This window comes from Primulina tabacum, chromosome 5, assembly GCF_025594145.1.
Source record: "Primulina tabacum isolate GXHZ01 chromosome 5, ASM2559414v2, whole genome shotgun sequence".
Lineage (NCBI taxonomy): Eukaryota > Viridiplantae > Streptophyta > Magnoliopsida > Lamiales > Gesneriaceae > Primulina > Primulina tabacum.
The window spans coordinates 2,442,982-2,469,683 of NC_134554.1; the positions used below are offsets into that span (position 1 = coordinate 2,442,982).

At 35.3% G+C, this 26,702-nt stretch overlaps 4 protein-coding genes and 1 long non-coding RNA gene across 7 annotated transcripts; 2 read left to right on the plus strand and 3 right to left on the minus strand.

Annotated features, from left to right (window-relative positions):
• Window positions 1-702: 702 nt before the first annotated feature.
• LOC142545423 (ABC transporter F family member 3) lies at window positions 703-11,265 on the minus strand. Its single transcript, XM_075652611.1, has 18 exons — window positions 10,926-11,265; window positions 9,944-10,162; window positions 9,056-9,245; window positions 8,347-8,555; window positions 8,062-8,220; window positions 7,363-7,491; window positions 7,183-7,284; window positions 6,916-7,062; window positions 6,746-6,808; window positions 4,745-4,791; window positions 4,541-4,600; window positions 4,263-4,345; window positions 3,883-3,977; window positions 2,173-2,259; window positions 1,748-1,835; window positions 1,571-1,656; window positions 1,094-1,156; window positions 703-998 (listed from the first exon to the last, which is right to left on the minus strand). The coding sequence occupies exons 1-18, from the start codon at window positions 11,127-11,129 to the stop codon at window positions 876-878; spliced, it is 2,154 nt and encodes a 717-aa protein (XP_075508726.1). The 5' UTR covers window positions 11,130-11,265; the 3' UTR covers window positions 703-875.
• A 1,302-nt stretch (window positions 11,266-12,567) lies between these two features.
• LOC142545425 (uncharacterized) lies at window positions 12,568-13,772 on the plus strand. 2 transcript variants are annotated; one of them, XR_012820269.1, is made up of 3 exons: window positions 12,568-12,771; window positions 12,880-12,935; window positions 13,464-13,772. It is a non-coding gene; the product is annotated as an uncharacterized LOC142545425 (long non-coding RNA). The 2 variants fall into 2 exon arrangements; XR_012820268.1 differs by having other exon boundaries at window positions 13,467-13,764.
• A 616-nt stretch (window positions 13,773-14,388) lies between these two features.
• LOC142545424 (plastid lipid-associated protein 3, chloroplastic-like) lies at window positions 14,389-18,824 on the minus strand. The gene is made up of 3 exons (XM_075652612.1): window positions 18,176-18,824; window positions 15,297-15,492; window positions 14,389-14,932 (listed from the first exon to the last, which is right to left on the minus strand). The coding sequence occupies exons 1-3, from the start codon at window positions 18,736-18,738 to the stop codon at window positions 14,621-14,623; spliced, it is 1,071 nt and encodes a 356-aa protein (XP_075508727.1). The 5' UTR covers window positions 18,739-18,824; the 3' UTR covers window positions 14,389-14,620.
• A 386-nt stretch (window positions 18,825-19,210) lies between these two features.
• Window positions 19,211-21,119, minus strand: LOC142545108 (AP2-like ethylene-responsive transcription factor At1g16060). Its single transcript, XM_075652079.1, has 7 exons — window positions 20,923-21,119; window positions 20,673-20,755; window positions 20,529-20,537; window positions 20,346-20,434; window positions 20,180-20,253; window positions 19,923-20,050; window positions 19,211-19,800 (listed from the first exon to the last, which is right to left on the minus strand). Exons 1-7 carry the CDS (start codon window positions 21,117-21,119, stop codon window positions 19,322-19,324), a joined length of 1,059 nt encoding a protein of 352 aa, XP_075508194.1. The 3' UTR covers window positions 19,211-19,321.
• A 2,326-nt stretch (window positions 21,120-23,445) lies between these two features.
• Window positions 23,446-25,447, plus strand: LOC142545426 (protein HAIKU1-like). Of its 2 annotated transcripts, none has more exons than XM_075652613.1 (2): window positions 23,446-23,594; window positions 23,710-25,447. In XM_075652613.1, the coding sequence occupies exon 2, from the start codon at window positions 23,953-23,955 to the stop codon at window positions 24,949-24,951; it is 999 nt and encodes a 332-aa protein (XP_075508728.1). In that variant the 5' UTR covers window positions 23,446-23,594; window positions 23,710-23,952; the 3' UTR covers window positions 24,952-25,447. The 2 variants fall into 2 exon arrangements, with proteins under 2 accessions (XP_075508728.1, XP_075508729.1); XM_075652614.1 differs by having other exon boundaries at window positions 23,470-23,594; window positions 23,702-25,447.
• The last annotated feature ends 1,255 nt before the right edge of the window (window positions 25,448-26,702 follow it).

A 26,702-nucleotide genomic window follows, 5' to 3' on the forward strand; every position in this document is an offset into this window, starting at 1 on the left:
ACGGTCTCACGAATTTTATCTGTGAGACGTGTCAACCCTACCTATATTTATAATAAAAAATAATACTCTTAGCATAAAAAGTAATATTTTTCATTGATGACTCAAATAAGAGATATGTCTCACAAAATACGACATGTAAGATCGTCTCACACAAGTTTTTGACAAATTGAATTTATAGCTATTAAAAGTGAAGAATATGTATCTAAAAAGTTTGGAATTTGAAATGAGATATAGTTCACAGTAAAATTGAAATTTAAGCAAATAAAAGTGAAGAATATGCATCTAATTTTTTTAATAAATGTGGAATTTGAAATGAGATATAGTTCACGATAATGAAATTTTGAATGCATGCTTCATTTATTTTTCGTTATTTATTTGTTACGTGATTTGTATATATTATTATTGGTGAGATGAGTATGAATCAAATATTTGGTAGTTTAAATAATGATTAAAAAAACAACTCCCCAGATTTAATATTAAATAAATATTAAATTATGAATTTTAAATCATTTTAGACCTATTACAAAAAAATAAAAAAAAACTTTTTAATGTTCTTCTATTTGAATGATTTTTAAAGTTTTTATTTATCACTCAACGAATAAAATAATTAGTATTGTGATTTGTGAAATCGAATTCATCGTAACGAATTGATACTTTTATTTATGTAGAATGGTGACAAATATATGATTTTAATAAATATAATTTAATTATTAGTCTTAAAATTTAATAATTTGTAATATAATTAACTTATAATACATGTATTTCAAAAAATTACGGATGGTATTGAAATGAAAGAAAACAGATGGGTATGGTGGCGGCGGATTTTGTTCGATTTGTTTGGTAAATAAAAAACAATTCATCAGTAATCAGTGTAACTAAGATGACTGCACGACCTTCTTGTAATCTTGGAATGTTCCCTCGAATGGTGTTACCCGACCTTCTGACACGCTCCATAGTTGCTCAACACTTCCAGAAATCAAGTGTTCATCGTGACTCACCTGCACGCGCCGACGGACGATACATATTTAAATGTTTAAACAACCACGCGAACCATAGTTTATAAGTAAAATTTCATATGAACTTTTAGCAATACCATTAACACGCCTCCTTGAAACAAGACGAGACCTTGGATCAAAGCTTCCACTGCATCTAAATCCTACAATTTGATAATTAGTCGTTAATAGTTTTTGCAGACGGCTGGGGTTGGACAATCAAGGATCCTAAAATAATGGTGCTAGAAGATCTCCTGTGATACCACCACCCCCCCCCAAAAAAAACACCCTCGCTCGCTCGCTCCCAAAAATTGGGGTTAGATTGAATAAGCTTAACAGCTTTCCAACAGCAATAGGAAAACAAATACAGTCAGAAGAAGGTTCCAGAGCCTAAATGGATAGGGCATATTTTAATCTGACCCTTACACCACTAAAATCAAGAAATACTTGAACCGAAAACCCATGCAAAGGAGTCGTAAGCCATTTATTAACAGCATGCTTGACAAGCCAATCACACAATGACAAAGCGTATGGCACGTAAATGTGCAAAAAGAAGACACAAGCATGAGGGAGCTTACAAGATGATTGGACGGCTCGTCAAGCAGTAAAATATGTGGCTTTTTGAATGTTATCTTTGCAAATGCAACTCTGCTTTTCTGACCACCTAAAATCTCAAATAAAGCATCTCAAGAACACGGGGTAGGATTTAACGAGAAATTCAATAGCCCTCGTAATACACATGGTATAAACAATACCTGATAGTGTGTACATAGGTTGTAGGGCAAGATTCCCAGTTATGCCTAATGAACCTAAATGACCTCTTAACTTCTGTTCAGGCACTCCCTGCAGATCATAGACGCATATTTAAAAACGATGAAGATTCAGGATCAATTAAGGATTGCAGATTGCTCTTTACTAATTTAGTAGCAGAGGAACTCAAGGGTAGAACACAATACTTTTCAAATACTGACACTCGGTAATCGTTGACAAATAGATTGTCCTAATTGAAGGATTTGATTCTACAAGGATTTTTCCTTCTAGCAAAAATTTTCACTGCCAATATATTTAAAGACCCAAGTGCAAGCCTGGTGTCCCTAATTAATAAAGACACGAACACGCACTAAACAGGTGAGCTTATTAAAATGAACTTGCACTTCTCAATTATTTAAATCAAGATTACCGGAAAGCAGCGCATCATATAAAGAAGCGGATTTGAAGAGAGATCTAGCCCATCGACATGATGTTGACTAAAAACTGCAATGCGAACCTGAAAAGAAATAATAAATAAATCAAACAGCAAAAAGACTCGGTTAATCAGCAAGTTAAAAGAACAGTCCGCAGCAAGTAATTCATCTGCTAAAAGAAGATATACCAATAAATTATTCATTTCGAAATCAAAACATAGCATAACAACCTAGCACATTTAATCCTACAGATAAAAGGATCAGAACATAAGCAAGCATACTAACAAAAACACAATGAAACTGTTAAGTGCAATTGTAGCACTTATATTCTCTTCTTTTTTGAAATGATATTGTCTGTTATCGAGCAGAATTATGCGTTTTGGTATTTGTTGTATTGTGCAGGAATTAAAGCAACAACTATTTTTATGATGTAAAAAGGCGTGGAATGGGACGAAAAGATGGAAGAGAAAGCCTTAAGGAAGGAGGAAAGATGAGAATCCAGAAGCAGTAGCTCAACCTTGCTACCTTTCACAACGCACCCGCACTATTCTTCACAAAATAATACTTCGAAACAGTCCAGGAGAGCAGGGGCGCTGAAAAGACAGTGCACCAGCACTAATTTTAGGAACTCGGACAAAAATGCACCCCCCCCCCCCCCCCCCACACACCATACAAAGAAAAAAATCCTATTTGGGACAGATTCAGCAGCGCACCAGCGTTGTGTGTCGTGGACAAGAAGGAAACTCAGATTCGACGTTTTTAAAAGCCAAACCCCAGCCGACTTTTGGGGGAACATCCAAGGACGCAAATCGTGTTGTTATCTCTTTTCTCTTGAATTCTACAATGTTTGAGAACATGCTTTGGTGTTTTATTATTTTCATCGTTTAATTCTAGAGGAACGGCATAGCTTGACTTAAAACCATGTCTTTGATTGATTGATTATTATATTTTGGTTTTTCATATAATTTATCTATGTTCTTGATTTGATTGTATTAAATTAATTGATCATTAGCAGAATTGTTATATTTATATGAAATCTAACACTTGAAAGAGGAGATTTTGAATAGAAACGTGGGAAAATACATCGTGAAAATTTATAGAGTTCGTGAGATCTAAAATTCCATTGAAGTCTCTTGAAGAATCGTTGTGCGAACTAAATTATTTGATATTTGATTTCCGATAGGGATATCAAGATTGATTTTGAACAATAAATTTTATTCAACACTCGAGAGAGTGGGTTGAAAATAAATATGGATTCTTGGCTAATAAACTGAAATTAAGATAAACAAGACATAGTGAATGGTCTAGTGAAATCGAACCTCTAAAACGCATCTCATGTTGATCTATCCATCTTTATTTATCATCTTGTTGGTTATTTCTATTTAGCTTATTGTCAAACTCGATATCCGATTCTCTAAATAAAATTAGGATTATTTTAATTTACAGTACTTAGTGCGAATACAGATTTTCAATCCTCGTGGGAAAAATACTTACTCATCATATAATAAAACTTGACATCGTACGTTTGCGAGCAAAAATCATGTAACAGAAACACATAATGAAGCATTAGATAAACAGAATCACCATAATTAAAAAATTAGAATTTTATAGACCAATTGAGTCCATAAAATCCAGTGAAATTGAAGAGTGAAAAAAGGAGGCAGCGACTTTTTCAGAAGATGACAATTGAGGAACAAAAACAATACCTTTGCTGAACGGAACACTGTCCCTGAACTAGGCTGAAGCTCTCCAGAAATAAGTTTGAGTATGGTTGACTTTCCAATCCCATTAGGGCCAACCACTGCAAAATTAGTGGTTGTGTTCATCGTCTACAAATATTGTGATGCTAAGATATCTAAAACAAACTCTATTATCTAAATATACAGATTCCTCAAATACAATAAGAACACTCCCTAAGAAGAAAGAACCAGAAAACCAAACTCAATGAGTTTTAACATTTTTTCCAATATCATGATAGTAATATGTAATCCTTTTCTTTACCCAGAGTAAAAATTTGTGAATATAAGTTTCCAATAGCACAATAGTAAAAAAGGAAGACAGTTTAACAACTTCAAAAAGGACTCACTGGCTATTCGGCTATCAAGATCTATTCCAAAATTCAAATTCTTAAACAATATTGGGCCCCCAGGATATCCAAAAGATGCATCACTGCAATGATTACAAGGATAAAATTGGATGATTAGTATATTTAAATGACAGAAATACATACAAAAAGTTTATTGCTTGGACAGAAGTGAAACTTCAGAGATTGTGATCGTTAGATCAACAGATAATTTAAGGAAGATGATTAATCGATGCGCAAGGAACTTAAGTGGTAGCTTTATCAAATATCAGAAAATGAACCTGAAGCTTATGATTGGTGGGCCTGGTCTATCATCGGGAGATGGAAATTCAAACTTGTAGCTGCACATAACAATATTGGTAATAAGTCAGAGAGGTGAGTAAAATATATAAATTCCGCCTTTCAAGATGTTCACAAGATTGAAAACGATAAACCTAAATAGCATACAAATAAAAAAACAGAAATGATCATTAACAATTTCATACTCAGGGTCATTAATAATGGCATCCACATGACCCATGCGGTCCAAAGCCTGAAAATAAATGCATGGAAAGAATGATAAGTACACAACATGAGTTTAAAGCAGAACAGGCAATGGATAGTAGGTCACATGTATATTGCACCATAATTAAGATTGTGATGACCTTGTCAACTTTCATCCCCATTAACCCAACTATTACAAGGAGTTACAACTGCAAGGATTATGAGGCGGTTATGAGGAGTTATAACCGCAAGGATTATGGGGCAGATAGCCAGTTAAAGAGTTGATTATGGGGGGAATTAATGGAGATACGGGAGGAGTTATGGAGGCCAATCATGGGGATGATAATGGGCTAGTAGTGGGTAGTTAATGGAGATCATGCGAGGTAACATTGGGTGGTAACCACCACTTTCCACCCCTATAAATACCCAACAAGTTCAATGGTAAAGGCACACCCATAAATTCAAGCAAATTCTCGTATATAACACTTCATGCTGCGAAAAAGGCAACTTTTGAAGTGCTAACTTCTAAAGGTCTTCAAACACTTCGGGGACCAATAATCAACAATTGTAAGTGGGCTTCGCATTAAAATCATATTTTTGTTTTAAAACCGACCGGTTATATATATGTATGTTTTAAAAATATGAGTTTTCTGCACTTCTCTTATAAGATTATTGTTTTAACACTGTATGAGCTAAATAACAGGAATACATATTCTGATTAGGGCATCCGCATCCATAGTCATTAATCTATGTTATTAACTATCCATCTCTTCAAAAAATGTGGGGTCCATGAGCCACATAATCATTATATTAACACTTTCCATTATTAATACACACTCACATTCATTTAATATCAACTTTCATTATTTATGGGTCCCACTGTCCACTTATTCATCTTTTTTTATTTATTTTACAATAAATATTATTGAAAATAAATAGTATTATTACTTTAAAAATAACTTAATATCAATATTGATTATCATATTATTTAAAAAAATGAAAAACTGTTGGACTTCTTGATATCATTCTTTTAACTTATAAATTATAATTATTTAAAACATAATATTATTTGATTTATAATTAGTTATATAATATATATATATATATAGTCAAAAGAGCCGTTTGGCCTTTTTTTTAAAAAAAGTAATGTGAATTAATGAGATTAATTCTAATGAATTTTTTTGACAGCCAAAATTAATAATCTACAAACCCACATTGATGCATGAATATTAATTGGTGTTAATAATTATCCATTAATGCACCAATGTGGGTGCTCTTACTAACTACTCTTGATTCTTAATTACTGACATCACCCTCAGCTGAATAATACATAGGGGACAGTTTAGCCACGAGGGATATAATTTAATTCAATGCTTATTTTTATATGAAATCTAGTTTAGATACATGTCATGATACTTAACATGGATATTTTATATTTCGTTTTAAAAACTGAGAGGATTATCCCCCGCATATCGAGTGTTTCCTCTCGTCATTCACTCACTCCATTCCGGATAAAAATGAGAACAAATTAGAGGAGCAAGAACCAATCAAGTTTTGGGGATGATAGATCTGTGGTACGATTAATGATAAGAGATATGTTGTTGACGTTATGTCATTTTAAGTTTTTAGGTTTCGATTCTGTTGCTTAAGAAACCTGCTACTGTTTATGTTTTAATATGTATTTTCCGAAGAATTTCGATTAAATTTATTAAATTTCGGTTGTATAGACAATGTTTTCAGTTTTCATGGAATGAATAGACTGGTTTTATAATTTTTTTACTACTGAGGCTTGTTTTCGATATATAGTTTGAAAACAACACTGGTGTCATCGGCTCCAAGCTCGGGGCGTCACAAAGATGATAACAGTTAAAAATCAATAGTCATTAAATTATCATTTGCTCCATCCTTAGATTACCCAGTTTGAACAAATTATAGTAAGATTAAGATATAAGACCTCTCCATCATCATAATAAATGGTAGCAACAAAAAAATTATAAAAGTACCTTGATTCTTGATTGGACAAGAGATGCACGCTTCGCATTGTAGCGGAACTTGTCAATAAATGACTGTAGCACAACATTTTAGAAATGATATGATTGTTAAAATCCCACACAGAATAAAATGAATGATTGAAGTTTGAATAGAACATAGGAAATGGAAATGAACAAATAACCTGCATGTGAGATCTTGCCCGTTCATTTGCCTCAAATGCTTTTTGTTGGTTTTTAAGTTGTTCTTCCCTGGTTCTCTCAAATATATCATAGTTCCCCCGATAAGCAGTAAGTTGTTGTCCTTGAAGGTGGAGGATATCGGTGACCACCTATAAGAAGTGATCGACAAATGGTAGGTCAAATAGTAAATGAGTGAAGGGCCAAAGTAACAATTCCAGACAGGTTTCTGGCTAATTTCAAGAAATTAACAAACTGGAGAGAACTCGTACAGTATTCAAAAACTCTCTAGCATGCGAAACCACGATAAATGTCTTTGGCCATTTCACTAGGTAAGATTCCAGCCACAAGACAGCATGTAGATCAAGATGATTCTGCCACGAAAGAAAAACAAGTATATGAGTTACTAGCATTGTGTAAGCCTGCAAAGAGTATTGGCATGCATAACGTACCGTTGGTTCATCAAGAAGTAACAGATCGGGCTCAATAAACAAGGCACGAGCAAGAGCTATCCTCATTCTCCATCCTCCAGAAAAAGTTTTAGTTGCCTTATGCTGCATGTCTGGAGAGAAACTGAGACCCTGAAAAGGTGTTATAGAACCACAGATGTCGATTAACTGGCACCATTAAGCATAGGAAATGTGGTAAATCATCAATCATCTTGTAATTCGAAACAATAACCATTAAAAGACTACCCCGCTGAGGGTAATCTGACAACAATGTCTACAGTAACAGGTAACTCAAGAAGGACAGTAAGAAAAGAACATAGGGAAGTTCCATTAATAAGACATCACCGCAAGAGGCTCGAAGTAATGGTTCACAAAAACTCACAAGTAATATTTTCTGAAGAGGAAATAATTAACCGGAAAGATACATGGCTATAAAAAGAAAGATGAAGGAAAATAAACTCCCACAGGCCAGTACAGGAAAACAAGGAACAAGTACATCCGTCTCAGTACGTATCATTACAAAAAAGGACAATGCTTAGAACCATCAAATGTGACAACAAAAAGTTCAGAAAATACTTCAAAACCATCTCAAAACTGAGACCAGCAGATACTGCAACATTTGCATCAATTAGTTAGTTATCAATGATACTGTGAATCAATAACTCCATAATCACAGTTCAGAAAGATTTAAGGAAAACTAACCGCAAGAATGGAAGCTGCTCGTGCCTCTGCAGAATAAGCATCAATAAGCTCAAGCCTTTTATATATCTCTTCAAGTCTTTGAGCAATGGCATTTTTGTCAAACCTTCCATCCAGTTCCCCATTACTCTTCCCATGGTCCTCCTCCAGGTCCATCTCTCTCTAAAGGAGAAATGATTGACATATGGGTTAAAAGCAAATTGAGGCGATTACAACAACAGTGAAGTCAGACGCCATGGTTAATTTATGCAACAAATCATTTTCAAATTGGAACTAGGAACTTTAAACCTGTAATCCAAGCAGATGAGATTCTTCTTCCAAAAGTCGGATTCTTTCAACATCAGAATTCAAAACACATTGCAGGGCCGAAATATCATCACCAACCACTTCTTGCTCTACATGTAATATCTGGCAGTTCTTGGGAATGCCCTCAATAGCATGCAAGGCCATGTATCTCAGAAATGTTGTTTTACCAGTACCATTCCTTCCAACAAGGCCTGTGATCAGAAAAGAATTATTCAAAGGCATAAAATTACTTGAGAGGTAAAGTTATTAAAATACATAACATATATTGACGTGATTTTCCTAAAGATTTTATAGTTCAATTCATTCTCTTTTGTAAATTTACGTAAAGAGTTGCAGATAAGTGCAAAAGGAAACTGATTAGCCTCTTCAGTAAGTATTCACAAAAATGCTTGCAAGCACCAAACAACTTCCATGCATTAGCTCATACTCTAGGAAAAATATAATTAGACTCATAAGGATGATATGGGAGGTAAAAATAACTTCGCACGAGGTTGCTAAAAATGACTTGGATACCACTGTGACTTTAAATAAAAATGAATAAAAAGGGGAGGCAATATCCATAAAACCAATCCCAACTGATTTGGTAAAACGGCGGATGATGATGATGATCTGTCAAGCATTCTTCTTCACAACTACAAACAAGAAGAAGCACCATGTGTTTTCAAAATGAAAGTCAAAGCGTCGAACTAACCATAGTGTCGTCCATAAGACAAAGTCAGACAACCATCAACAATAAGATCACGTCCCCCAACAGACACATTGAAGCCCTCCATGTGAATATCTCTAACAGCTGGGCCTTCATTAAAGTCATGATTAACAACAGCAGAAGGCATGCCGGCTTTGACTGCTTCCATTTCCTCTAAGTGTGTTTGGTATTGTGCCTGCACAATGCAGTGCTGTATAAGAAAACATACTGGAAGTCTGGAACAGATAAGTTTGTCATTATCATTTCCACCAAACCCCTCCCAATCGATCCATGGAAAGAACAGGAACTGAAGACAGTAAATGCATATGAAAAGACGGAAGAAAATCCTAGAGTAATCAACAGTTTTTCAAAAACAAATGTTTGACCAAAAAGATAATGTGGACAACTGGACCTCCACTGTCTTTACACATTAGAAAAGACAGATGAGTGCACGCTTCAACCATCCATAAATTGAATCAAAAGTTCTAGCGACATTTCAATTTCGAATATTAATTGCAAAGTATAGATAATTTGCACTTGGTCTCAAATCTGCAGAGTTGGGTTGTAATAACAGGAGGAAGAGAATGGGCATGAGCATGGACATGTGGACAGGCACTCCAGGAGTAAAAAAATTCGAATATGAAAGCATCCAAGCAAATTGAAAACAACTAAACGCAATTAACTAGATAATATTTGGAGAGGACTATTATTAACCATTAAGATATAGTCTGATCCAAAAAATTGTTATAACTAGCACTTGTCATGTTTTAAAAATTTGAGGCAAGTCTGCCAGAAAAATAAAATTCCCGCTTCAGTAGTGAGATGCTACTCTAAGAATTACTCTGAATTGCCTTAAAGAAGATATTTATAATGTAGTTTTATTTTTTCAGTTACCTCTCTCTGGCGCTCCTCCTTTCTCTTCCTCCTTTCAATCTTCATCTTATCACGCTCAGTCAGCAAAGGGCCATCCACAGGCTCTGGCTTCTTCTTTGGAGCTTCTTCTTCTTCATCCATTCCGTCATACATTCTCAATGGTGTCGACAGACTTCTCACTGTAGGTTTTTCTTTCACCAATCCATGCTTCCCAAATTTTTCAGACAGTCTACTACAAACCTGTGACGAAACTTCAAAACATCAATTGCAACATACAGAGAGTTTAGACAAGCGACAAGTAATAAATCTAAAGTTTCATTGTGCTAAGCAACTACATCTTCGAGAATGAATTGGAGGGATTATTATTTTATTTATTGGAAAAGGTCAAATGCCATATAAATAAGAATTCCCACATTAATAAAATCATGAAAGCAATATATTTTGTTTGCAATAAATAAACAGTAACGTTAATTAATTATTGATTCTTGTTTGATTTTCTTCAATGGCGTGATTCTGCTGATGATACATCATAACAATAGTTCAACAATGTCTCCAGAAACCTAAACGGTGATTAGTAAAAGCAAAAGAAAAACTGCAAATAACAATAATAATAACTTTACGCTAGGGCAAAATTCTTTCAAATGTGGTGACATACTGACTCTAATCAGACTAGAGTTTCATTAAACCTACATCATGTTTCAACACAATGCAAAACTAACAACTGAACAAAGTAACTCGACATGAAAAATAACAATAGCCCAGAGGAAACATCAGAGTGAACTTATTTTAAAGATAAATGCTTAAGCAATGTTTGCACTCACAAAATAATAGATTTAACAGAAAAATTTATAAGAATTCTACGATCAGGTTCAAAATGGATAGAAAATGCAACGTTGCCATCACGTGATCAATGTAAATCTAATTAAAACAAAAATACAAAAGAGAATACAAATACACAGTCAAACGAACAGCTGAAATGATACTGTTCTGTCGTGGACGTTACCAAGCGGCACTCAGAGTCGTCATCAACGCAGGCGGAACCAACGAGAAGCTCTCCGAGGGCTTCGAAGGCACCTTCGCCGTCGGGGCCGAAATCGAAATCCTCGTCGGCAAGGACGTTGATGATGTAATCAACAATTGGTTGGTCCACATCGTCCACGCGTGGACCTAGCACCTCATGAACCACGGCGCTCGCCACCTCCGTCATCTTCGTTCCCAGGCGGATTACCGTAACACGAAAAGATTTATGGGGAGTTCAGGACCACACTAGACATTAGCTACTAAGACGACAGCGTTTTGTGAATTTTTCTTTTCATTCTCTGTTTGTGCGATGGGGTCCTGGGGCTGGAAGAGGAATAGCTTCTCGGCCCCTCAACTTTAGAGAAATAATAGTATCACCTCTGATAAGTTTTAAAAAAAAATTCGCCGGAACGAATAGGATGTGAAATGTGTTTGTTGTTTCTTGTAGAATTTTTTAGTGGACCAACACTGATAATAATTTGATCTAATTTATAAAAATATCATAAACTAAATCCAACATTACCACATTGACATCTCAATTCTTATCTTCGACTGGTCGATATTTTCAATCGTTGTGATTTATCGAGCTTCTGACTTTATTTTTGTACCAACCTAATGTTAAGAATTCATGCCACTACTTAAATTCCTTGTTGATTTTTAGTCATGAAGATTATAATTAAAAAAAAAAAACAGTTCGATTGAGATCATTTATCAAATAACTCAGCTAACTCAACAAATTAAACAAAAATATATCATTTTGGCAACTTTAGGTGACTTGCAATTAATAAACACGTTAGCTGTCAAAGATCATTTGCCCTTGTCGTGAGGGTGAGGTTCAGATGTCACAAAATTATGCTACCTCGCGACCGAAGATTAAATCAAAGTGGGTGAAGGTTCGACACTACCTTGTCCCACAGGATCTGAGTCATTGATTTTAAAGAAGCTGGTGGACCTCATGTATGTGTGTATAAATCTGGCATTTATCTTTTCATGGGGCAGTATCCCACAAGGTAGGATGAAATCTTCCCAAAGTGGGAATCATGTTTCAAATTCGTTTATGGGTCTAAGTGGGAAGGCTGTGCGTGCAACTGTCGAACCTGCCCAATTAGGCTTATCCCCAAGTTCGTGGATGTGACGGCCACAGTTTCGTTCAATTTGTCAATGGTCTCCAATCTAGCTAGATGTATTAACAAACAACATATAGTGGAAACAACTTCTAGCTAGTTGCATCTTCAATGCCTCCTCCATCCAAAGTGCTTTCTGTCCAACCACACGATCATGCATGCCAAAGAGTTGAAATTCAAGCCCCTCTTTTTTTTTATCTTACGATTATACGTACATCAGGAGTTCAACTCTGACCTACTTCATTTGATTTACGAGATCTTGATTTTGATTTAGAGTATATTCTCCATCAATGATGATCGGTGATCGTGTAATATCTATCTATCAATGAGTTTGTCGTCATAAATATTTTTCTATGATGGTGAATGTATCGCACTATTAATTACTGATATTGTATTATCAAGCTTATAGTTTAGACATGATTTCGACATTATCCGAACCATATGGGGGTAATATCTAATTATTTACAACAACGAAACAAAGTTAGCATAGTTGACTTGAAAGAGAAAAATCATAGTGGGAATTTGGTTTCTGAAATTCATTCAGCAAGGCTTTTGAGTGATAATATGGATAATGGCTCCGTATAAAAAAAGCGCACAGAAGTTCATTCGCATAAATGTAAAGTAATCGTAAAAATCCTCAAAACATGAAGGAACTTCTTCTCGTATTTCTCCTAATATTGGCATCTTCTTGTCTTTCTTCTTTAGGTTGTGATAACTCTTTCAAATCTCATTAGTGCTTTTGAGACTAATTTGAGACTAATTTTTCGATACATGATTACTACTAAACGAGCCATGTTGTTATCTGTCAAACAGGCCAGGAATATCATGAACTCGAAGACATAGGAAGTTTCCCCAATCTTCATCGTAAGGTATGTAACAAGAGCGCGCACACTAACACATATAGATAGATAGATAGATAGATAGATAGATAGATAGATAGATACACGTATATATAAAGCATATTTTCTTTATTCAGATGAATCGAATCAATGTTTACCTTATTATGTCATGTCTAGTATTAGATTTATATAGACCGATTAAATAGGATTTACCTTGTACATACCCCTTGGTTGAGGCATAGCATTACTTATAAATTTCTCCAAAATTGAAATTAATTAACTTGGTATATATGTACGTAAGTCAAGTTCCAATTGGTGGTTTAGGGACAATTAAAAAATGTTGTATATGTGCATTATTTATTTTAGAAAAAACCAGCTTATTTCTTCCATTTTTAAAGAATATTTTAGCATAATATGTGAACTGTGAACACTTATTGGGTGAAATGTATTTAGACTCCTAATTTGATATTTGAAGTTTTATAAGTTTCTATATTAGAAGCATTAATTTGTCCTTCACACGCATTACGTACGTGCATGGTGGATTTTGTGGTAAGCCAGCAGGTGATAAGAGAACTGATTGCAGTGTTAGATTACTGCGAAGGGGGAGCAAACACCGCGCACGATCCCGGCAAAGGCAAACATTGTTAAATTTAGTGTTGCCACTTAATAACGAATGGTGTTTGATGGGAGAAATTAATATTTTATGATAATAATTAATATGGCTAGAGAACATCGTTGAAACAAATTAAGTGTATTGTTTCATGAATATTTTGTAATGTATGGCTCAAGAATTTAGTTTGACAAAAGATTTATATGAAAAATTCATACATAATCATGACATTCCAGCATGTGTTTTTAAAAAAGCCAACCAGACAAACCACCTTAATCACATTCCAAGTGAAATAGTAGATAATCTTGTAAACATGTTATCAGTATATATATCAACCGAGTTTTCTAAGATTTCTCTCTATTGAATAATATGAGTCTTCCAACTGATTTCTTGAACCATCATCATTTGATTCAGTTTTCTTTACATTCTTCTTCTCTTAGTGGAAGAGTTATTCCCAAACGTAAATGTACATTGATTTTAATTGAAACGAGGATAACGTTTACACGCAGAGCTTTTCTCTATGCATAGTTAAACTTCCAACTTTGGTGCGAAGTCGTTCTTCATGTGACTACGTGACCCTTTTAGTCTACCATTTGATTTGAAGTTTTGTTCATTATGATACATGAAAAGTACTTATTATGTAGTTTTCAGAGCCTCGGTATACTGCTAGTTTGTAAGTTAAAAGTTCATACTCTTTAGAATATTTTTAAATGGTTCCACAAATCTTAGCCTCACCTTTTAACTCTTGCCCAAGTGTGCATGGCAAAGTGTACATTGTTAAAATCCGTATGCCCATGTCGTATACATCTTTTGTTCCCATGATTAGATAGCTCTTTAAACCTAATGGTTTCCTCTTCTATTATATTAAAAACGTTATAATAGTTGAAATCAAATATAAAAAATGTCATATACATAGCATGTTTTCCTGTTGAGTACTTGGGAGAGAGCATACACTGATTAGGCAGACTCCGCCTAGCATAAGCAAATGCTGGAATCCCCTCTTTTAGTAATTCTTTTGTTGAAAAGTTCAACCACATAGGTGTAGAATCAACAAAAATTATATACAACATCTATTTGTCACAAAGATTATGTAAAAGGTACCTGGTTACCAATCTAGAAGTGGGCTCCCTTCCTTCACTAGCACAAAAAGGCCACCATCTCCTCGTGAAATCCGGAAATCTTTATCGAGGTATGTCGTCAGAAGCCATGATTTCGTCTGCCCACCACGAATTGGAATCTTAAGTGGAGACTGACCAGAAATTGCTCGTGCTACGCCTGCCACCGCATTTTGAAGTGGATTGAGAAATTGCTGCACGAATGACAGGTTTATGTTTTGACCAAAAATGTTTACGCTCTCTGGAAGATCTACGCTGGACTTGATTTCTGGAGGATTAAACGACCCTTCCTTAAATTCGACCTGCACAACTTTGCCTGGTGAATTACACAAATCCATTTTTTCAATCACTTCAGAAACACGATTTTGAGTTGCCTCACCCACAGTAAAACTTTGACATATAATACTTAAACAAAGTATGATATTCCTCAACAATATAAGACAACACTCTTTCAATTTTAGGTTCAGTGTGAAATTGGTTATACACATATCAAATCATTTGGAACTTTCGTTAATTATCATCCATTATGATACAGATGCAAGAACAAATAACATATCAAAATGGGGCTGAGACAAACAGTTATTTGATCAATCGCATTCTTTTTCAATAGTGTGATCCTGTTGCGTCATGTAATAGAACATGCTGTAGAGTATTAGAATGTTCTACCTGTATTCTTGATGGGCTTCGGATTTCAAAGGCTGCAGAAGCACTAAAAGACAAAGTAGAAGTGGGGGTTGACACTGTGGTACTATTCTCTATGGTAAGGCTGCGAGTGTCAATTGATTGACCAATCTTTTCGACTTTCACGAATGGAATACTGCCAACTGAAAGAAGGGGCAATAGTTCGGAGAAGGCTGTGAACCTGGTGCATAACCAAGAAAAAATCATTAGATTTTACCAAACTTGTAAATCAATCTGCTTCTTTCATATTGATTCAGTATTTTGTTCTTGCATGTCAGTTTTCACAGTAATTCCTGAAGCACAAGCACATGAAATTTTCAAAGCTACGTGCTGAGAAAATATCAATGAAAGAAACCATTTCACTTTTTTCATTAACTCAGTAAATAGTAGATCCAAACAAATTTTAAACATGCTCCAGGCTTTGTGATTGTTCGAACATATGAAAACAACTAAAAAGGACATAAAATAGAGTCAAAAGTTTTTTTTTTACTTTTTCGTTAGTGGCAATACATAACAAGAAAGTACAAGCGTCCGGAATGATTAAAAAGTCACATATAGTGAAAAAGGCCTCTTGCCAAATTCGTCAAAGTAACAGCACCCATTTTGTTTAGCTTAAAATGAAAACAAGACACTTCAACCACAAATAAAATCAGATTAAACCCATCCCACACAAATTATATGTATGATTATTTTGAGGCACAGCACAACAGCTCAATGACTATGCATGCTCTGGAACTTCTATGTTTACACAAGATCAAGGAGAAACAATGACTGATTTTTATGCTATAATAATCTGGACATACTCAATCTCTTTGGAAAACCACCTCGTTATTCAGCAATTCTCTTGTATAGCACAAATATACGTTTCTCTTAATATTTGGGATATTTACAATTCTAATTCTTATCATTTAGAGCTGAAAATATATGGAGATTGATTGATTGATCGAACGCCTTAAAATTCTAATTCAGATTATTTAAAGCTGAAAACATATAGAGATTGATCGATCAAACACCAAATCTTTTAATGACAAGTTGGAAATGAGCTAGCTAGATTATTTCTAGGCATACTAAACCTCCGGTGCGCAGCTTACAAGCTGTTACTTTGTTATTGATATGTAATTTCATTTTCAATTTAGATACACTCCCTCTATCCTAAATCAAATGTTCAATCTTATTTTCCATGATATGTGGCTAAAGAATGTTTCATTTACAAGAAAGGTTGATTTCTAAACAAGCACCTCCTAGGTAAAGTGATATAATGCCCTACCGACTGACAATCTAATATTGAGGGCAATAACGTAAGGGTTTGCTAACCTTCATTTTTTCTAAAACTGAGGCAAAATCATACATTCAAAAGAAAACAAGGGAATATTATTGTAAAATTTAAGTTATAAAATATTGTTTTGACTTCTTTAGACCATTCATTTCTTACAAGTTGTCCAGTCAGTACTCTAACTCACTCTTTGTTGCCATTAAGCTTCCTGCCCATGGCCCACTCCCCTTCTCAAAAAATTTTTATCCTACATGAAATGAGAAGGTATTGGTTGCTATAGCTTAGCCTAAATATGTGTGAGTCAAAAGAAATCCGATTAATCTTTTGCAAACTTTGCATAGTTAGGTGCAGCTGTATTTGATTGTACCATATCACATTCAGCAGCTATACCAAAAGGCTACTTTTACACAACCTTGCTTAGACAAGTTTATTCCAGCAAATTAGACTCACATTTGCCTCAGACTTTCATCTTGTAAGAACAAGTGCAAGAAAAAACTCATGTCATATCGCTTCTAAGAATAGATCACGACCACCAACACGACAATGGCCAAAGGGTTTAATACTGACTATCAAGCACTAGCAACAATCTCAACTATGTGCTCAATTGCCAAGTTAAACACTTGCGCAACCATTTCTATTAGAAATTGAAGATTGGAGCTTGGTCGGTCTAGTTTCTGTGCTCAAGTATCAGATGGGCTCATCAAGCAGTAAATCAAGAATCAATTTCAAGCCAGAGGTTGGTTTTTTTCCACACATCACAACTATCTAATTTTGGCTCAGAGGAATTCTGAACATAATGTCTAAATTGTGACCTCTCTTCTAAGGCATATATTTATGGACACCCCATGGGACCTAAATACAACAGTATGGGCAATAAATAGCCAGTTCCACCATTCATAGAAACTAATTATGAGTAAAGGCTGATAACCTGGGATCATGCTTTCCACAGAATCGACTCCATAAGTCGCATAACAAGTAAAGCTATCTCAACATGACATTATTATCATATAGTAATATTTATTAATTTACATGTTGAATTTTCTAGAGGAAACATGGATTAGTTATCACTTTGACTTGGTTCAATTCGTACAGCGAGTTTTCTAGAGGAGAAAAGGAAACCAATCACTTTGAATCGGTCCAATGTTGTATAAACTAGCTTATTTATGCTTTACATAAGAACATAATAATGGATTCCTCCAAAATTACATACCAAATCATGTGTCCCCTTCTCTTCAAATTCTTGATAAATACTGCTTAAAATTAAAAGTATCACCACGTTTCACACCTAGAGTTAGTGGCTTAAGAACTCCCATCGAACTTGAAATGAAACAACTTTTATCAGGAATTAGAAGCACGTGATATTGAAACAATCCAGGGTTCTCTATCCAATAATACCATATTAATTAATCGGTGGCTCATTACACATGCCTACTCTGTTCACATATATGCTCTCCACCTGGAATCTTCCCATCTCGCCATTCAATTAAGCACAAACAAGTACACAAAAGGCCACATCAAACGAAACAATAACAATGTAAGGCCTCGTGCACTTAAATTTTTTGAAAGGGATGGAAACTAAAGAGTAACTCACACTAAAACCCAGTTTCCATCAAGCAACTCCGGGGACTCGGTTGGCGATGGATTTGGATTTGCGGCCTCCAACTGTGATACAAGTTCAAGGGTCTCCGCCCGAATTTCGGCAGAGGCCCGAAATCCAAAGTCCGACCCGTAAACTGTATCCACCAAAGCTCGCTTCAGCTCCCAAAGCCTCTCTTCTTTCACCGTGTTCCCACCATCTCCCTCGTCCACAGCCGGGATTCCATTACCCGATACAACCGCAGAACCACCCCATTCATCATCATTAATCGGGGGATCCGTGTCAATGAGTTTAGACGTGGGTTCGGGCTCAGGACCCGACTTTTCACCCCACTCATCTACCACAGAGGGATTTTCGGGTCCGGAATCTGATGAAATCTTGGGTTTAGAAGATGGGTCACCGGGGTCATTGAAGGAGAAGTTATACGAGGAGCGCGTGGGAAACTTGGATTTGATCGTTGGTGAGAAGAATGTAGAGCTGGGTATCGGTGTTTTTCGGATGAATTTGGGAAATATGTGTGAGAGGAGAGACGGATGGGGATTCAGTAGGAGAGTCATTGTTTGAGCTTACAAAGGAACAATGGAGAAGACAATGGAAGTGCTTCAATATAACATTCGTGAATCACAAAATTCGTAAAGATTGGTAAAGCTCTGAAAGTTATTTGAATATATCTTATATTATGTTATTTATTATTTATTTATTTATATTTTTGGACTTATTTATTTGTATAAATATTTAAAAAAAAATATTGATACCTGGCCACATTACTATTTTATCGATGAATTTGTCACATGGAAAAATTTATGATTTGGTACTGCCCCTTCTTCAGATCTTGTTAAATTCCTTTTATAATTGCAAGTATTCCAACACAATGTACACAATTAACCCTCACTCGAAAAATAGCATGCATAATTAATGAGTTTTAATTTATTTTAACTTTTCATAATTAATCAACATCCGGAGCTACAGCTCAACCTTAGTACCTAACCAACAAAATCACTTCCAAGTCTCAGAACTCTAAACATTGTAATAAACGAAACGATTTTATTTGTTAAACAATTTCGGACAACGTATGTCCGTAGCTAAATGCTTGGCAGCTAACTGTAATTTTGTGGCATTCAAGAGACACTGTTCTAGCTATTAGCTAAGCATTTCTCCTGGCAATTCCAATCTATTATTTTGAATCTTTGCGTTGTTTTCGTGATCAATAATCGACATGCTCTCAGATGAATAATTCTTTTCCACGAGTTGTTTGAACATGGAAGAGCGGAGTAAAAGGCCTAATGCAGTCGGAGACGAGGCCTTATTGTATGGACGGAGCGGCGTCAAACATTTTTCTTCCAAGATTTTGAATGAAGAGATCATTGCGGGATCCATTGTTGCAAAAGAATTTGGATCAACCAATTCCGGTTCTCTCTTTGGAACACACATATAGTTAGATTTGTAGGCGTGTGCGGTGTCTCTTTCGAATGATCCTCTAGTTTGAAATGGAGCTGGATTTTGATGATCAGGACCCAGCCATTTAACGTAAGTGTTGAGACCAAAGTTAGTGACTGCATTGATTCCTCTGTATTCGATTGCAGCTATATCATATGCATGTGCGGCTTCTTCTTGAGTACCTACAGTTATCCAAAAAAATTTATAACATGAATACAGTTTTCAATATATTCGTAACACAATAACAGGAGGTACAGTAACTTTAACAACCTCACATATTTGGATCAATGGATAGGTGACTCACCGTAAGTACCAAGGTAAAGATATTTGTTTCCGAAAATACGACCAATTCTTGCTTCCCATCTTCCATTATTATGATGCCTCGCCACTCCTCTATACTTGGAAGCACCTCTAGCGAAACCACTGCTTCTTCTGTGTGTGTGTGTGTGTGTGTGTGTATAATATATGCAAGCTCAAGTGATCAAGAATGCGTTTGGATCCAGCATGTTTAAACCGAAATATACATAAAAAATTTCATGACTGGCCGGTGGCTGATGATACCTCCTAAGAGAGGCTAAGTATTCCTCCTTGGTGACATTTTGCATTATTTCTACCTCTTTCTCATAATCACATATCTGCAGGAAAAAAAATAGTATGTATAAATATTTAATTTTGATTTTTATTTGTTTGTGAAGTTTAATCACATGCATGATATATATAATTATACCGGGAAATTTGTGTATGTTGATGTTCCCCAATACTTGATTGCAGCCAAATCATATGCTCTTGCTGCAGCTTCTTCTTCATCATAGGCTCCTAGTTACAAATATAATTTCGTGATCATGTTTATTAATTTGTGGCAATATATAATATGTAAGTATTTATGTAAGTATAAATTGTAGGCGCTCACCAAGATAGACTGCGTGTTCCATGCAAATTAACAATCATAGCCAGACGACATTGTGAAATAAAAACCAACAATATATTAGAAATATTTATTATATGAATCTATATTTTGAAATTTACTAAATATTACTTGAAATGTTACAAGTACCTTGTTTACCCTTCTTTTTCTGGGTTACATTCCAAGATCCTTTGTCCCATAAATGAGCTTCAAAACGACCCGTCCACCTATGCCTGCATGTGATACTAAGTTGTTAAGTTTTCTTTTTTAGTCCCCTAACTCGTCAAAGTTGTGTTATGGTCCTGTGACTTGGTTTTTATTGGTTTTACAAAGCATGAATTTGATACTAAAAAATCCTGTTATTTGGCCTATTTGTTGGCTTCAATGTATAGAGACTCACCTGCTTACTCCTCGAAATCTAGAACTTCGTTTTATCGTCGTAGCAGCGGTTGAAGTAGTAATAACAGATTTCTGTTGACCGTGATTGTTTCCTATCGATATGGATAGAGGTGATCTACGACGCCTCTTAACGCACTTGGCTGCTGCATCTTCAACCATCAATAAGACACGCTTTTCCGAGTTCGTGCAGATTTCCATTTCTCTTTTTTGGCATCCGATTTCCATTTCTTGATGTCCCACGAACTTGTGCAATACGCGATGTTCGATTATTTATAGACGACGTCGAAATGTAGGCGCATATTTTTTTTCTTGTTTTGTTCTTTGTAAAAATGACAGGATGTGAAGCGATGATTCCCGTATCAAGACTCTTACATATTGTTATAGTTTATGACAGGATTGGATAAGATTATAATAAGAACGTACGTGCACCTCCGACAAGTCTTCAATTTATTCCCACCAGCTTGTTTAACAACCATAATAACTGAAATCCAAAAATAATTACGTCGGACTTTGTATTAAATCGAAACAGACAATAGATCGTATGCTTGTAAAACAACAAAATTTTTTCAGCATCATCGAAGCATCCATAAACGCGTCTTATTCGCGATATTTACCAGACAAATTGAGAATCATTGGTTGTTTATGAAAGATATGCATATATTCTGGGATCCTTCGTCCAACCTAACGTGATTTATTAGGATTGTTAATTGGCTTCTTTCAGTGTGCAACTTGGTCAAAAAACACGAGTGGCTAAGTTATGCTCTTACAATATTTCTTTTCAACGGATACACCAAAGGAATCTGTTCCTTTATTTAGGGTCGTTGAATTATATGAAAGAATGAATATATGTGATTGATATTACTAAAATTGGACAATTAACAAAGGTGGTCGATATTCTTCCGGGCACATTGTGTATACCTCGTAGTAACTTATAAACTATGCTAGACGTGGACGATGTTTTTGCTTGTATAGGTTGTCATTATTTGGCTTTTTGGGTGCATGGTAATAATGCACTAGGCCAACACAAGAATTGCTTCAATTATGACCTATGGGTCTAAGTATTCTTATAAAAATGGCAACTAAATCCCTTTTAAACTTTCTGTGTTGCCTAAACAATTTTTTATAAGCCCCCAAAAATTGGTCTATTCCAAACTTTATTCTTAACACTAGGGTGGTGAAATCAATTTGGTTAAACAAATTAACCGACCAAATCTAGCTAATTTGGTTGGATTAATTCGAAAATTTGGTTTTAGTTTTTTTTTTTTAAAAAAATTATTTAAATCGGTATTTTTTTATATTTTAAATTCAATTAACCATATTAAACAGTTTATTAATCACCATATTATTAAATGAATGAGTCATGTTCCATTTTATGTATATAATGTGGTGTTTATGCGATTATGTTGAAAAAAATTCCTTCCAGGTATTGTTTTAAATCAGTAGAAGTACATTTATACGGTGTTCTTAGTTACTTTCTCTTTTTTTTTAAAAAAAAAAAAAAGAGTTTATCCATTTTAATTTGGTTCGGTTTTGTATAAATTCAGGCGGTTTAGTTGTGCAAAAAAAAATCGACTCGATTCCGTAATTCTAAATTCGGTTCCGTGTACTAGAACTGACGAATGTTCACCTCAACTTACCAATTACCACTATTTGGACATGTATTGCATGCATATACGAACTTTTTGATAGAGTTACTCTCGGTATAAAAAAAATAAAATCTATTAAAAAAATTATTTTTTGATTTAAAAAACATAATCGCATTTTTTAAATTTAAATACAAATCGAATGTGCAAAATAATTAAGCTTCGAATTTAAAATATTATAAATTATAAATTTTATAAAAATCGAAATTAAAATTTGGATTTTAAAAATTACAAATCATATCTAGGTAAATGTTATTTGTAGATTCGCAAGTATTGACGTAAACGAATCAAACCGTTCGCGATTTATTTAGAGCTCGGTTAGCTAAAAAAACTCGTTCATTAAGCTTATCGAGCCGAGTTTAAGCTTGATTTCAAGTTCAAAAATTTTATCTAGCCGAACTTGATCGAGTTTAAAGATATTGGGCATGTAAGCTCGCGTTGACTAGTTTGTTGGGCTTGGATGTATAATAATAATGTACGTTGTTCCACGTCGAAATTTAAGTGTAATGAAAATGATTGAAACACTATAAAATAAAAAATAGATCCTCTTAAATTCTCGTATTTATGTTGACATTAAAAATTCTCGACGAGCTCGAAAACAAGCTTATTTAACGAGCTCAAAAACAAGTTCACTTAACGAACCGAAGTCGAGCCAAACTTGTTAAATATATATTTCATAAAATTGATTTATGAGACGATTTTATATGAATTTTTGTATCTGAAGAATAGACTGTGATTCCATAAATGTTTGTTTACAAAATAATAGAGAAAAGGGCTAAACCCGGTTCCTTTTATTAAATTTTTTAGAAACTTATTTTAATTTTTTGAAGGCTCAGGGCTGCTATCCTTTTCTTCTTTGTGGGGCCGGGAAGCGCATATGTAATCCTTTTTTTAACTAATGGACTTCCAATTTCTTTTCCATCCACTTTCCTGTTGACCAAACAAGCGTCCCTTTACCATTTTCGCTCTAGGTTTACCTTGTTCTGCGAAATCCACACGGAGCTGGAGTCCATTCTCCACCACGCAAGGAGTAAATTTCCTCCCCCTTTGATATTCAGCTGGTTCTTTTCGGTGTATTTATGTTTTATTCTAGCTAGTTGTAGTAGTTGATATTATTGTTCTTGGTCGATTTTTTAGATGTTCAGGGATCAAGAATTTGAGGGGTTTGAAGGTTTTCTGGGTATTTAGGCGATGAAACAAGATATAGGTTGGAGGTATTTCTGGCCAAGAATCCAAATGTATGGTAATTTACATGTGCTTCTATTTGGTTAATTGCTCCGCATTTGGAACGATTTGATGCACTGATTCTGGGAAGTACTAATTGTTCTTGAAGAAAAGAGGAGTTGAACTTTTATGCGCTTGAGCTGTAGCTGATTTCCCGAAAAGCTATGGATAATTCTAACAATCAACAAAATAGCAGGCAGGCTGATCATCTTGGGGTAAACAAGTTAGGTAAAAACATTAAAAAAAGTCCACTGCACCAGCCTAACTTTTCCAGCCCTTCCAGGCAGCAGCCTCAGCCCCAAGTCTATAATATCAACAAGAACGATTTTCGAAACATAGTTCAGCAGCTCACAGGTTCGCCGTCCCGAGAACCAATGGCCAGACCTCTACAAAACCAACCTAAACCCCCTAATAACAGGTTACAGAGAGTTCGACCTCCGCCTTTGGCGCCAACTAGTCGACCTCCTGTCCAAATTCATCCTCATTTACCGTTCCCAGTACCTACACAAGTACAGCCTATGGCACAACCTCCTAATGCCAACAACTATAGGAGACCACCACCCCCTCCTCACCAGTTTGATCGGCAATCTTCACCAACTGCATGGTTGCCCCCAACCCCTACTGATGTTTGGACCAATACTACCGAGTCTCCTACATCTGTTTACATGCGTTACCTTCAAAATTCGATCATAGACCAGGGTCCCTGGCAACCCCAATCTCAGCCTCCACCGTATATACATCCTAACCCTGGCGTGCCTATGCTACCTTCTCCACGAATTAATGGAGTTCCACCCCTTCTTGCTTCACCTCGATTGAATGGACCTCCACCACTTCTTGAATCACCCCGTTTGAATGGTCCTCCGCCAACTCTTCCTTCACCTAGGATGCATAGGCCTCCTCCCCCTATGCCCTCTCCAAATTCTCAATTTCTTGTGCCTTCTCCTACTGGCTTCTGGAATCTGTTGTCGCCTCGTTCACCTTATCCTCTTCTTTCTCCAGGATATCAGTATCTTCCCCCAACTTCACCCGGTTTCTCATTCTCTTCAGCGAGCCAGTCCGGGATTTTGGGTCCGGGGCCTCCACTACCACCCTCTCCCGGTTATGGTTTCCCTCTATCACCTTCCGGATTTTTGCCTTTTCCGAGCCCAAGTTGGAGGGATTAATTTGCTCCAATCAATGTGTACTTGCATCATATGAAATAAACGAGCTAAGTGATGCTGCTATATTTCTTGATGCTGATTCGTATATTTCCGTAGTAGTGGCACTCTGTTGATGATGCTAGGCAAATGGGTTGCATGCTGCCCTTCTTGAAATATACAGCCTTGGTTCTTTGCCATTGTGTTGTTGTGTATACTGCCTTGTTTGGAATTTGAATTATTCAGCAGCTGTAGTTTGTCTATTTCGACGACAGGTTTTAATTTAGTATGAGATGAGACAAAGACTAGGCTACTGGTTCTTATACTTGGATAGATCTGTAGCATGTAGCATATAGGATAATAGAAGTTTCAAATTCTTGTAAGCTTTCTGATGTAGATTGAACCTTGCAGTTCCATCAATGTTGCTGTGCGCTTTAGCACCTGTTCTGTTATTCGTGTAACGTGTTTCTTTGTAACTTGCGAATTCTTGCTCCTGGTAGTGATATTATATTTTTGATGGACATTACAGTGGCGTTTAGCAACAAACAATGACTGCATTTAAATAACGATGTTGATTGCTAGCTGTTTCCCAAATATTTACACGTTAAATTTCAATCACTTCTGGAGGTTGGAGCTTTATTTTTATGTTTATTTTTGTCCGATTTCTTGAGATGGGATAGAGCATTTTTGCTTCTCTTATTTGTGTCTGAATGCGATGAATATTTTCTCATCTTCCCCGCTGGCATTCTTGACTATTTTGCTCTATTTTTTTCCACCACGCGTTTATGTTTCTGCTGATTTGCTCATACCCATAGGAATTGCTAGTGTAGTGTATGATATCATTATTAAAGTCCTAAGAGATGTTTTGGGAAGAAAAAAATGCAGAATTAAGAAATTGATATATTATAGATTCAGTGACCATTAAGAAAATGTTGTTTTAGGAATCAAGATAGTCAAGTACACAGAAATTGCACAAGTGGGGATATAGTATACTATTATGTTACAGGGAAGAGAAAAGGATGATTTACGAAAGATATCAGATGCTTATTTTAAATGACTTTTTGTTCATATATGATAGTAATCTCCGTCTCTATTATCTATCTATTTCTATATTAAGGCTGAGGGTGTAGACTGTAGACTGCTCTTTTTTGATCTGTTGGTGTGGCCTTTTCTTCTCTTCCCCTCTTCCTCTTTTTACCTTTTTATTTTTATTTATTTGGCAAGTTGGAATGGCTTGTTTCTCATTTTTTGCTGTTGTCCCTCAATTCGGTTATGTCCTTCACTGATTTGCAATATGACCTTAATCATGACATTACTATAAATCAAATTATTAAATTTCAAAAATTAACAAACTATATAGGCACGCAAAGCGTTTGTTGGAGTGCTAGTTATGTATTAAATTTGAGGGTGGGAGGCAACTTTTGCAATACTTCGGTACTACCTTTGTTTTTTTTAAAAAATTTTTTACCATTTTTTCCTTTGTTTTCGTTTTTTGTGTTTTTCCTAATTTCTTTATTTAATATATTTGTCCCAATTTTGTGCCTTATATGACAATTTTAATTGAAAGATAATTTTGTTATACAAAACAGACTGTACAAGCACGTGCTTCAGAGCTGGCATAGCTTTCTAAATCAAATCTCAGTTTATTAATTTTTTTAAAAAAATACTATGCTGTTGAAGTATGCACATTTCCGAAATCTAGGGATTGTGTTTAACACTGTAATATTTTCACAAATTATTTATAAAAAAATGTCATGGAAGTCAAATTAAACTCATTT

Coding starts and splice junctions, on each gene's coding strand:
- LOC142545424 (XM_075652612.1), bottom strand. CDS start 18,738: ATGACTCTCCTACTGAATCCCCATCCGTCTCTCCTCTCACACATATTT. Junction 15,493..18,175: donor GATGGAAACTGGGTTTTAGT/GTGAGTTACTCT, acceptor GTTATGCACCAG/GTTCACAGCCTTCTCCGAAC. Junction 14,933..15,296: donor GAAGCCCATCAAGAATACAG/GTAGAACATTCT, acceptor AAAGTTGTGCAG/GTCGAATTTAAGGAAGGGTC.
- LOC142545423 (XM_075652611.1), bottom strand. CDS start 11,129: ATGACGGAGGTGGCGAGCGCCGTGGTTCATGAGGTGCTAGGTCCACGC. Junction 7,285..7,362: donor TACTTCTTGATGAACCAACG/GTACGTTATGCA, acceptor CTTTCGTGGCAG/AATCATCTTGATCTACATGC. Junction 1,836..2,172: donor ATATGATGCGCTGCTTTCCG/GTAATCTTGATT, acceptor TATGATCTGCAG/GGAGTGCCTGAACAGAAGTT.
- LOC142545426 (XM_075652613.1), top strand. CDS start 23,953: ATGGATAATTCTAACAATCAACAAAATAGCAGGCAGGCTGATCATCTT.
- LOC142545108 (XM_075652079.1), bottom strand. CDS start 21,119: ATGGAAATCTGCACGAACTCGGAAAAGCGTGTCTTATTGATGGTTGAA. Junction 20,051..20,179: donor TACTTAGCCTCTCTTAGGAG/GTATCATCAGCC, acceptor ACACACACACAG/AAGAAGCAGTGGTTTCGCTA. Junction 19,801..19,922: donor TCTTTACCTTGGTACTTACG/GTGAGTCACCTA, acceptor GGATAACTGTAG/GTACTCAAGAAGAAGCCGCA.